We start from the raw sequence: 12,787 nt of genomic DNA, 5'->3' as shown, positions 1-12,787 counted from the left end.
GAGCAACAAGTTGGTACTTGTGAATCCTTGTTCTCCAGTCCCTCTCAGCACAATGAAATTATGTTTCTTCATGCTCTGTTGACACAACAGATATTTTGTTGCATTTTTCCTTTTGCAGGTATCAGCGATTTACTCTTCAAGCACAGAGATTCTTCCAGAAGTAAATAACATGATAAAGTTCCAAATATTCCACTGTTTGAAAATTACAGGACTTGCCTTGGCTATGCAACCTGATGTGAAATTGTGGATTCATGTTGGTTTCTGATCTCAAGATGACAGTTGGCTTACCACCTGACATGTCGGTAGCTGAAGCTAGGCCAGCAGAGTTGGTATCTGGTGTAAAAACTACGCAAAAAGCTGGGTAATATTTGAGCGGTTAATCCATGTCTGTCCAGGCTGCTTCTTTTGATGATTCTTTGCAGGTACAGAGATGGTTGGAAGTGCCAGAACTAAGGTTGTCCATACAATTCCACTTCATATGTTTTAAGTTATGAGATGATCATGTATGATCACATACTATTCTACACACATCTCGTTCAGTGCAGCGTGTATTGTCAGTTCAGCATTCCAATACTTGTTTTCTTTTCATTATTCAACCTCTGGTCTTACGCCTCATTTATGGGCCACCGTCCAAATTCTACACTGGTCTACTCCTGAGAATTTTCCATGCTTCTTTATCTGTAGGTCTTCATTTACTACAGATATTAATAAATTTATCTTTATAATCTGTGATCAGAATTATTAGCTCTCTTGAACACATGCATTTTAATCTGTATTGAGGGTTACAGCCATGGTAGTGCAGATGGGTAAGTAGAGAACAGCAAGTGCTGAAACAATGTATTCCTTTTTTAGTAGTGACTCCCAGATTTTCTAAAATTTAGCAAGTTGCAAGATCTAATTGTCTCCATGGAATTTCCTGTCCTCTATTTTATTTTAATTAATTACAGATCTGCTATTTGTCTTGCATTGCCAAGATAGAATGATTGTTATTTTGAAGATATTTTATAGTTTCCAGTGTGGAATTAGTTTTCAACATTATCACTCATTTAAAGATTTTTCTTTTTTCTAAGGAAAGACACCAAATAATTTTTACTAGCCTCTTTACACAGATGCTTCCTGTCAGCATGTTCACCTCACTGCCTGCACATTCAATGAGCTACAGCTAAGTACTTAAAACACAATCAAGCACAAATTTGCAGTGCACCTACAGAATTCTGCACACCAACGTCTTTCCACAAGAAATAATTACGCATAGAGAGAAATAATCACAGATACAAGTGTGCACACACCAGTTATCGTGTAAAATAAGTCATTAACAGATCTTGTCAGCGCTTTCCAGAGAAGTTTACAGCTAATGGCAGTGTGTTGGTGAGGACTTGGCTAGGCTAGCTCTGTTTCCAGATTTCAGGCACCAGATGGCTCTCACGCTCCGCAGAACTCCGAAGGAGCTGCTGGGGTCAAGCAGCCACCTCCTCTGGGAAGGTTTCCCGGTGTCCGAGCACAGACATCCACTCACACTTGGTGTGTCCGAGACCAAGCAGGTGAGTACCTAGTTGCCACCTCATCAGCCTGAAGGCTACGTTGCAAGTGGCTCAGTCCGTCACTCCTAGCATGTGCAGCTACACAACACAGAAAAAGCTTAAGGATGCCGGCCCAGTATTGACAAGAGTTCAGCACAGACATTTAGCTCTTTGCTGGAAATTAATAAGAAAATGAGTTCCTGGGGTAAGAGAAAATGGGATTTTGGTGTCAGGGACCAATTTCTCTGGGCTATCCTACAGGAGCAAGAGATAAGGTTAAAAAATCAGAAGCTGGAGAGAGCATACATTTGAAAGATTATTTAGGGAATGGTTCTCCACCCTGGGACACAAGCAAGCTTGTAAATTGCTGAATCTATGCTTATAAAATATTAAGTACTACACTGTGTACCTGCAATGCCCAAAGCAAAAAACAGTCCATTACTTCAGAAAACAACTAGTTTGTTTCTTCTACAGCTGATAGCAGATTCCTGCACATCCAGTCTTTGTGTGGAGCCTCCGGGGTTGGGGCGGTGCTGTGATGGCTGGACCTAGTTAACATGCCCAAGAGTCCAAGACCTACCGGCTGTTGGTAAACTGGCTACCAAAAAGATTTAGAAAACAGACGAACAATAGCTGGTCAGAACCTTAGTACAAAGGATCTGTCACAAGTGTCAGAAGACTTCTTAGATCCCCAGAGGGGCCAAATCTGATAAGCGTACTTAGACCACACCTAACTCATTGGGAGCACAGATTAGCACAAAGCTGATTAATTACTTTCACTATTAAACGCTAAAGAAGGGAGCTGCAACCATGTTTTGTGTAACAGTATTTCCTAATGATCTTGTACAAGCTGTAAGAAATCTGAACCCTACACGCACCTCAGTCCTGACGGGTTTGAATTCACCACTTCCATTTCCCAAGAGTGTCCCAATCACCAGGCAATGTGCCTTTCAGCAACATCCCTTATCAAGCTGGGTGACTGTATCAAATGCCACAAGGAAGAATAAACAAAAAGGAACCTGATTTTATACTTAGCATGTAAATAACCTTTTGGCAAGGGAGGGAGAGGGAACCGGGACATTGGGAAATGAAAGTCCACAGAGTTGTTGGATAAAATGAAGAAACAGTTTGGGCAGAGGATTGGACTGGGTTTCTTCTCAGAGAGTGTATCACCAGACTTGAAAATTAAGTTCCTTCCTGTTTATTCTAAATAATTAATAAACAGTTTCTAAAGTCAGGAATCAAGTCCGACGTCTTCTTTTCTATGCAGGTCATGGATTATGCATTCTAAAGTTCTGAGGTTCTCTGCATTTAGTTTCATTTTAATATACCTCTCAAGGTCAGCTCATCCCTCATATTATTTTTTTTTAATTTAAGGAAAAATTTTACACATTCATTTTTCATTTTACCCATACTGCTAATTTTCAGAGAGAGAATCTGTTCCATTCACAGTTTGAGAAGACTGGTAAAAAGACACTGTTCCCAAAGGTGACATCATATGAGCTGAAAAAGCTTTGCTTTACAGATTTTTTGTTTCAAGTTAAATCTTACCACTAATGATTTGCATACTGAAAAATATGTTAGTTCCAGAGGAAGGCACAGATCCTAAAGGTGATCACAGAGTATACAGAAAAGAGCAGGCTACTGATGTCTAGTCATTGCTACTAGCACTGAAAACATCAAGTCCAAGTATAGACTTCCTCAGCTGGAATCATTTTTCTACCTGGAATGACACCTGTAAGTAACATATTCCTGAGAAGACAGACTGCAGTACTGCAAGGTTCAACCAAGAGGCTGTTAAAAAACCGAACACAACAGTTGGTACAAGCTTTCACCTGCTGGAGAAAAGCTATCAAGGAGGACCAAGCAAGATGCAAAGCACTGACACTTCAGGCTGCAGCTGCTTCTGGTTCCATTAGACTCAAAGATGCAACAGCATAGCAGCGTACAACATCAGTCATCAAACGTGATGAAATGTGTTTGCGACACTGAAACCTTGATTTCACTAAAAATCTGAAGAAGTAAGGTGTGGAGACACAATAAATCACAAAACTGTGCAGCTCTGAAGATGATTACTAAGAAATCCCGTTCCACGGGAACTCACAGTAACTTGGAAATAATACAGACTTGACTGTATTCAAGAAACAGGGAGAGACATAGCAAGTTTTTGTCTTCTCATAACACTGACGCTACAAATGATGTATCAAGCTCTGGTTCTACGGTGATGGGCACAGACTCAAAACATGTTAGCTGCCAATATGGAAAACTGCTTATGCAAGCTTCTCCCACGACTAATTGTTACTGTCTGTTTAATTGTATGGTTTGATTGCCACATGTTTTCATCTTCTTATTGGCATTTTTAAAAGCTGGATGATGGGATATGAAAAGAATCCTGCACCTTTACTTTCAGAAATACTTCAAAAGTCAGAGGGGGAAGGAAGCCACAGCTGGTTCTTCCATTTGGCTCCTAGCAGTACAGTGAGATGGAACTCCTCCTAGCAATTTTTCTTGCTGTTTTGACTGTCTTTGTGGCAATGGCATTCTATTATGAACACCCCAAGGCAGAAATCCCTCATGGATTTAGTCAGCGCCAAAAGCTTTATGTTTTTCATTACATCCTGAACTTCGGGTTTGGTCTGGTAAGTAAAACTTGATTAAAGCTGGAGTTTTAAATTTAATTTCTGATGGGGGGGTAATGGGTTGGTGAGGTTTTTTAGAATTGATGTTTAAATCCATTACAAATATGCAACTGGATTAATTTGGTGATGTGAGCACCATTGCAGATACCTTCAGCTCAGCTGGGTATAACAGACTCTACTGCTTGCTATATAGCACCAAAGGTAACAATACGGAAAAAAATTCTGACTGCATAATACCCACTTTTTTTCTGATGGCTTATGTTTTAGCTTCTTAATCCTGTTGCTTCAATATAGTGCTGGAAGGCTGAAGAAGCTTACTGCAGTGTATGTGGAACTTCTGCTCTGTATTACATAGTGCTTATTTAGAGAGTGAGCAACTAAATGATGTCTGTGATCTCAGTTCTCTTCTACAACTGTATCACTCTACGTCTGAGCTATCTGAAAGACAGTTGCCACATTCATCATCTTTTGCCTTTCAATATGCCTATATGACTTTCTTTTTTTGAGATACTACACATAGTATTAAAGCTGTCTTTCTGTCTCATTGTTTTTGACACATTTTTGATCCTCCTGTTTTTCATCCTTGTTTCTCTTTAAAACTAAAATGTGACTACCACTTGTCTTTCTGTTTCATCAGTTATCCTTTCCTGAATTAATTGTTGCCTCTGTCATTTTAAGAACACTCTTCTGTGATACCTAAATCAAGCTGCTTTTCTTCTAGTTGTTTAAATTATGAAAGAAACCCTTTGGTTTCTTTGGCTTGTACATTACATTTCACTTCAGTTCCATGTTCTAATGTTATTATTTCTTCCTCCCTTTTCCTGCTACATTGCTTATTAACTTTTGTTTGAAGTGAACCAGCAAGCTCCTAAGAACCTGACTCATCATGTCCCTTGAGAAGTGCCCCACCCAGGCCTGAACACTGCTATGATAGTAAAGCCACACAATAAAATAGGATAGCAATAGAAGTAAAATTAAATTTTCTTACATCTACTATGCCATATGTTGACTTCCACATTGTCAAAACACTCTTTATCCATCAGACTTTTATCTTTCTGTAACTCATACGTAAAGAGCTAAAGTGCAGAATTTAGAAACTTACTGGTGATTAATGTAGTTTTTAACTTTTGATCTTATAATTTTGTACCATTTCTGCTGGCCAGTGAGAGGCCAAGCAAAAGCACTGTACCACATCACCTCAAAGGAGCAGAAAAATAAGAATATTAATGTACGGTTATACAAAATTTTAAATGCATGTAACGTCCGAGTCACGTAGGAACTTGATATTAGGCCAATTACTTACGCCAAAGTAGCCAAATGCTTTTGAGGGATGGCAACCCATAATGTCAAAACTGCAGGGAAAATTAAAGTTTACTATCATATCTGGTATTCAGCTGGGACAAAAGATACATGTGTAGTCACTGAAGACAAACCAGTTTGAAGTAGTTGTGCCCAATCTAATAGATTTTATGAAGAAATGTCTCGATTCACCTATGAGGATATATTTAAATAAAACAGCTACATCTTAATGTTAATAAAACTTCTTCACTGAAAAATCTATTAACTCGTCCTTTATTTTTTCATCTATGATTCAGTCTATAAGAAGAAAAATTGATATATCAGTAAAGCTAAACAATAGCCAGGGGACTTAACTGACCGATCCTGTCTAGGAAACAGAGGGGCTGATTAAATTATGCTACCTACTGTGTTAATAGTTCTGTAAGCTTCTTGTACCCAATTTATTCTAGTAACGGTTTAGGTAGAAGGGCTGGCACAAAGTGCAATTCAGATGTCTTCTGGTATGTACACAGAAGGCCTTTGTAATGGTGTAAAGAGGACAAAGGACCCTAACACCACGGAGAGCACAGCTCTGTCACATCCCTCCCACAGACATTACCACACACGTGTTGCTGCAGGCCCTAGTCCTTTGCTTAAACATGTATCTGGACTCCCACTTCTAAGCTAACTCAGCTCTCACACAGCTTTTCTCCTGGTGCATGGAAATCTCCATGCTGGTTGTTGCCAGTGGGATCAGTTTTTCAGTATTTTGCTGTGAATGCCAGACACTTGCACTCAGTGTGACTGCAGAGGCTGAGTCAGACAATGCTTCAAACAAGGTCGCGGATCTCTAGTCCCGTACTTTGTTGTCTTATGCTACCTGTAAGTTTTCATTAATTTTTGAGCTGTCATGTCAGCTATAGCGTTAGAAGAGCCTTAATCAATATATAAACAAACTGTCCAATTACTGGTCTACAAATTATACTACTAAGCAGTTGCACTTATTTACAAATGTCAAAATGTAGGTCATGTTTGACTAACTTGGGTAATCACCTGCAAAAGAACAAGCTTCATGAACATGAAGATCCTGAAAGTGGCATTTGTGGTAATAAAGAAATCAGTGATGCACAGTGTAGATACACTCTAAATGTACCTTTATGTACACGTAGCCCCATCTTGCAGCTGTCATGCAAGTGATCACTTTTTTTCAGAAACTCTAGGCCAAAACCCAGTACCTCACTGTGAGGGAGCGATATATACTAAAAAAAAGGACTTGAATCAGAAAAGAAAGCAAAAATGCAAATTCTGCAGGTTCTTGTATAACTTCTATTCACAGGAACTGTATAATTTAAAACAACACCACAAGATTAACAGAAATAACTATGAAGATTAGACGTGATGATACTAATCACGGATGTCTGCCATAACTGTACGTTGTTGCAGGTAATCCATAGAAGATACTCACAGCTAATAGTGAAGTGACTAAGAGGAATATGAATGAATGCCAATCTCTATGAAAGTTGACTCGTGAAACTACTGCAGATTTAACAAAAATGAGATGTTATATGGCCCACACTAAACACAGTGGTTAAGGACTCCTATTTATTTTTAGTACTTCCAAGACAAAGATGATCTCTATATTATATACAAACAACATTGCTAATTACAGGTTTAACTTTTATTGTTACAAAAGTATTAGTGTGAGGAAAGAAAATACTGGAGGGAATTGGGGGATTAAGGAAACAAAACTATTTTCCCATGGACATCATACAGGAGTTCTGTAGAAGGAATTATTACAAGACTAACACTTGGCCACAAGATGATGGGATCGGCTCCTCAAATGGCCTAGAATAGGATACCTACGTCACATCTAACAGGACCACGTTATTGAGCTATGTTAGGTCTGTGAAACGTGAGGTGAAAGCCACAAGACTCATTGTTGGTTTTTAAGATACATGCAGCATATACTTTTGTATATGCAATTTTTTTTAAATACATATGCATGAATAATGGTAACAACAAAATAAATTACTCATTAGAGAACTCTACTGCTGAAGAGGAAAAGTACAAAATTTAATCCAGTATAGTGGGAATACAGTTATACTGCCTCATATTTTTCATCTTGAGCAGGAATAGACTAGAGCAGACTACAACTGAAACAGCTTAAAGCCATCACGATGCAGTGAAGTAGACCAGCTCAGAGTGACATAAGAGTCTTCAGCCTGAATGTTTAAGTAAGAATCACTGAGCTGTGAGAAGATCAAGCTAAGGTTCAAAGCTATTCTTGTTTAGGAGGCCAGCTGTGGTAGATGCTACAGATTTTTTTCCTGCAAGTTAAAAAGTAGCATGAGTTTGGGAAACTAAAGTATTAGCCACATTCTTTGTCTGAAGATGAAGTTGAAAATGCTGTAACTACTCTCTCCTCATTTTGTTCAGGCACATGGCTACTTAAACACCTGACAAGTTGAAGTATTTGACACCTTCTTTTATCTTCTATTAATAGTTCGATTTTTTTCCTACTGATAAAAACCAAGCCAGGATTTCACCACTGAAGAATGAAATAATTTGAGAAACACCATGTTCTCATCTAATATTTCTAATATAATCTAGAAATTACCACCAAAGCTAACCCAAAGCTATATGTTCTGCTATATAGCACTGCTAACATTTTGGCCAGAGATGTAAGATAGTATTAATGGGCCAAGTTAATGCAACTCTCAGGCAGGCTTTTCCACTGGCTCAAAGAAGATAAGTTCATCTATTCCCCTCAAATCTACTGCTCTTTGAATTTCAAATTTTGGTAGGTATTACATTACAATGAAGATGTATTCAAATCATTATCATAACTGGCCATTTCAACGTAAGAACCAGCAGGAGACAAAGTTTGAATTGACCATAGAATTTTCAATTTGTCATGATCAATCTTCAGGTAAGATGGAAATTTGCACTAATTTGTGGTTTCTTTCCCTTTATTAACAGGCAAAATTTTTGGAAAAAGTAGGTATCACCTCAGAGGTCTATGTCCTCAGGACTGCAATGGATGGAATACCACCATTGAAAGATAAACATCTTTTCATCAAGGACTTAAGGTTTGAAAAGGTTAAAGTAAGAATTTACCAGCCAAAAATGTCAACCACTGGCCAAAGAAGAGGAATCCTTTATTTTCATGGAGGAGTTGGACGGTTTGGAAGCATTCGTGAGTAATATATATGATATGAGCTATAACTACAAATACTATGTAGTTTCTGATGTGACATGGTATTTCTTAAATGACAAGAAGAGTTAGTAGCTTAAGCATTATCAATAACAAAATTAATTTCAGGACAGTAGAAAAATTTTATTTACATGCAGTAGGCATCATGTTAAATTGTCTTTACACAGGTTGTCTATCTAGAACTTTTATTCTCTGATCATTTATAATACCTGTTTTCTTCCTTCTCCCTCATGCTTACGAGAAAAGTTGAAAATCTCATTAGAATTTTATTTCTTAAGGAACCCACTTTGTGTTCACATGTGTGTGCAAGCTTGTGTGTATGTGTGCATACTGCTGTGTGTCTTTATAGTAGCAAAACAAGGAAAAAAGCCCCACATTCTGGCATTTGAAATGGAAAGGCAGAAGAGATTAGATGGTGGCTCAAGCACAGGAAAAATTCTGGTACTAGGTTTTGTAGGGGGTTTTGTGTTTGGTTGATTTTTTTTTAAAATAACTTCTCATCTTCAATACCACTTCAGAAGTGGCAGCAATGGTGCTTTCTATTAACTAACTTTTCAAAGAGGAGACTGAAACAATGCACTGGTGTAAATTCCAGGTTTCTTACTGGCAAGAAGATTCCCACAGACATAATGAAATTGTGAGCAATGTCCAGATTAGACCATGCCATAATAAGAGAATTACAGTATAACATTAATCACAGAATAAAGATAAGAATTTCAGAATATTTTCATCCAACTTACTTTTAAAGCAAGTTACAAATCCACTGAACCATTTTGTTTTACAGGGGCCTATGAAAGAACATGCCGCTATTTCGCTAAAAAAACCAGTTCCGTGGTTGTGTCTGTTGGGTAAGTGGAGTCAATCCAGACACACTATACGATAGCCATTTCTGCCTCCTTCTAGGTTTGTAAGTCTTTAATGCACAGTCACCGCAAGCCAAGTTCCTTGTAAAGTGCATGCAGTACTTATATTTAATGATCACATGCATTTCACCAGCACTAATTACTCTTAGGAAGAATTACTCAACTAATTCCCACTTGCTTATTTCCAAATAAAATCTATTATAATAATTTGTAGCCACCACTAAAAGGTGAGGATGTTTTTGTTTCCTAAAGCCATATCCAAACCACGTTAGGTTGAAAGCAAACACTCTGATGTGTAACTTTCTGTGAAAAACACAGCTGCCCAGACTACTAAATACTCATTTTAGTAGTAGTTCTGAAAAACTAGGGGAGGGGTATACACATTTAACTTGCAATCAACCTGAGATGAACATTCAAAATATTCTTCTGATGAGCTGTAATGCATTTTTAAAAGAACCAATTTCTAAAAGTTCAGGAAAAGAGTTGATGTCTTGGAAATTGATTAAAATTGCACTAATTACTATTTACATCCTAAAATACTTGAAGAATCATTAACTCTTATTGATTCTGTTTATAAAGAATTGAGCTTATAGAAAACCACTGAAAACTTTTCATATTTTCGTTATCAATTTTCTATGCTCATATTCTCTAAGAATTTCTTGGGAAATGTTCACTTCAATTTCTAACTAGAATTTCTAATAACTGATTTATACATACCTGCCTTGCCACCTAATTCTACAATAACTCAGCATGTGCCTTCGGTCACCTAACAGATAGGTAAAGAACTATTTTGCAAAGATAGAATAGTGTACTGACTCCCCCAAACATTAACAATAGTAGCAAATAATACATCAAAAGCAATAATTATGATAAATTCTATTGCTGTAATTATAATCTCAGAATATTTTCCAATCTTCAGAAAGAAATAGATGAATGAAAAGATGACAATGGGACCATTCACTAGATATGACTCTGTTAATAAACTTTCACTCCTATTTAGGTATCGCTTAGCTCCCGAGCATCCATATCCAACCCAGTTTGAGGATTGTCTCACTGCCACCATACACTTTATGAGGACTGCACAAGATTATGGAGTGGACCCTGCTCGCATTATCATCTGTGGAGATAGTAGTGGAGGTACACTCACTGCTGCTGTTGCCCAAGCACTGGTGAACAGAAGAGATCTCCCAAAGCTGAGAGCACAAATCCTAATATATCCTTTTCTCCAGTGTGTGGACCTGAATTTGCCTTCTTATCAGCAGAATAATGGAGTCCCCATTTTGTTAAAGGAACGAACCATTGCTCTGGGCTTGAAGTATCTTAATAAAGACTTGTCAGTCATGGAAGCAATATTTAATGGTTCTCATGTTCCAGAAGATTTGCAACTCAAGTACCAGAAATGGGTGAGTCCTGACTACATACCTCATGAGTTTAAAACAAGAGGCTACCAACCAAGTACAACACATCCATTCTCCAAAGAAATCTATACACTGATCAAGCCTGTGTTTGACCCTGTTTTTTCACCACTGCTAGCTGAAGACAGCGTTATTGCTCGACTTCCTGAGGCTTTCATTTTGACCTGTGAATTTGATGTGCTTAGAGATGATGGACTGCTGTACAAGAAACGACTAGAGGATCACGGTATAAAAGTGACCTGGTGCCATCTGCAAGAGGGATTCCATGGAACAGTATTCTTAGCTCTTTTTGGTGGGGTGATAGCATTCCGATCTGGAAATAAAGGCCTGAAAAAGATAGTAAATTTTCTAAGATTAATGTAAAATTCCATTTCTTACTTTCCTTTCCTGATTTCTATCTCTCATTGCTTGCAAACGTTTTTAAATAACACCCTCAATTCTCCTTTTCTTAAATCATCATCTTAAATTTCTGCATTCAATCCGTCCTCTTTTTACCCAATAAATTGGTTTGGTGATGGCTTTTGCTTAATTTTCTCTTACAATAGGCGAAATCAGATGAACTTACCTTTCTTTCCTCTACCAACTCTTCAGAGTTTTCTCCTGTACCCACAAAATGGTCCTGGTCCTGATGGCAAGTGTTTTGCAATGCAATTTGTCTCAAGTTCTGGTAATATTAAGACACAAATCACGATTTGAGGACAACTTGGGGCAGGTAACAGGGCATGAATCTACAGGTTAAGCGTATAATGAGCATGGTCAATGATTTCTCAAAGCCTACACGTGGTGAAAGCTGAATCTGAGGCAAGCTTAAAGAGAATTGAATACAGCGGAAAAGATTTGAGCATAGACAGAAAAGAAAGAAGTTAAAGGAAAGGACCGGAGGTCAGGAAAAGGGTTAGGCCAGAACTACAGACGTTTTAAAAAGTATTGGTTAAAGAATACAACATCTATTAAAACAAATCATGCATATACATTTTATATATAGATAAAGATATATGGGAATATACAGTAATACCAGTTAGTTTACGAAGAGCTTGTATTAACTGTAGGCCTGCACTGTCTGAAGCAGGAAACACTTTCTCATAGAGGAACAATGCAAAGTGGCATTATATTACAAATAAAAGCATTCAGGAGCAGATCAGAACACTGTCAGGACCTGAAGACTAGTGAAACGCTGGAAAGTTCAGTACAGCTGAGAGGTCTCAACACTATTTGAACAGCTATGTGTTACAGGAAGATAAAAAAAAATAAAGGGAAAGCAAATTGCTATGCATCATTGCCATCACCAGATGTCAGCACACAATTGGGTTTTTAATGCCAGCAGAACAACCTGGCAAACTTCTTTGTGCTCTGGGCACAGAATATGAGTATCCGAAAGACATTACAAAAGGTCAATCTCTGTTTTAGACTTGAATATTTTTACTGAACCTGTTGTTATGCCTTCATAGACTAAAGCTGTATGTATGTATGAGCCTCCAAGCTCAGGAGCAATGCATCCCAACAAAGAGGAAGTTAGGCAAAACCACCAAGAGGCCCACATGGATGAACAAGGAGCTCCTGGGCGAAGTCAAACAAAAAAAGGAAGCCTACAGAGGGTGGAAGCAGGGACAGGTGGCCTGGGAGGAGTACAGAGAAACTGTCCAAGCAGCCAGGGATCAGGTTAGGAAAGCCAAAGCCCTGATAGAATTAAATCTGGCCAGGGACGTTAAGGACAACAAGAAAAGTTTCTGTAGGTATGTTAGTGATAAAAGGAGGACGAGGGAAAAAGTGGGTCCCCTCCGGAATGAAACAGGCGACCTGGTTACCCAGGACATGGAGAAGGCTGAGGTACTCAACAACTTCTTTGCCTCAGTCTTCA

The 12,787-nt window shown here is 38.2% G+C and overlaps 1 protein-coding gene and 1 long non-coding RNA gene across 2 annotated transcripts in view; one reads left to right on the top strand and one right to left on the bottom strand.

Moving 5' to 3' along the window:
• The window catches only part of LOC129215845 (uncharacterized), a 50,783-nt gene that overhangs the window by 15,708 nt on the left and 22,288 nt on the right, over positions 1 to 12,787 (bottom strand). The gene's annotated exons all lie outside the window — the stretch shown is intronic.
• Positions 4,004 to 11,292, top strand: LOC129215837 (arylacetamide deacetylase-like 4). The gene is made up of 4 exons (XM_054849730.1): positions 4,004 to 4,159; positions 8,417 to 8,633; positions 9,436 to 9,499; positions 10,515 to 11,292. The coding sequence occupies exons 1-4, from the start codon at positions 4,004 to 4,006 to the stop codon at positions 11,290 to 11,292; spliced, it is 1,215 nt and encodes a 404-aa protein (XP_054705705.1).

The sequence above is a fragment of the Grus americana genome, chromosome 21 (genome assembly GCF_028858705.1).
Source record: "Grus americana isolate bGruAme1 chromosome 21, bGruAme1.mat, whole genome shotgun sequence".
NCBI lineage: Eukaryota > Metazoa > Chordata > Aves > Gruiformes > Gruidae > Grus > Grus americana.
This window is presented reverse-complemented; position numbering and strand designations above follow the sequence as displayed.

Excerpts from the sequence above, each read along its gene's own strand:
- LOC129215837 (XM_054849730.1), top strand. The coding sequence starts at position 4,004 with ATGGAACTCCTCCTAGCAATTTTTCTTGCTGTTTTGACTGTCTTTGTG. Across the intron at positions 4,160-8,416 it reads TGAACTTCGGGTTTGGTCTG|GCAAAATTTTTGGAAAAAGT; the intron begins GTAAGTAAAACT and ends CTTTATTAACAG. Across the intron at positions 9,500-10,514 it reads TCCGTGGTTGTGTCTGTTGG|GTATCGCTTAGCTCCCGAGC; the intron begins GTAAGTGGAGTC and ends ACTCCTATTTAG.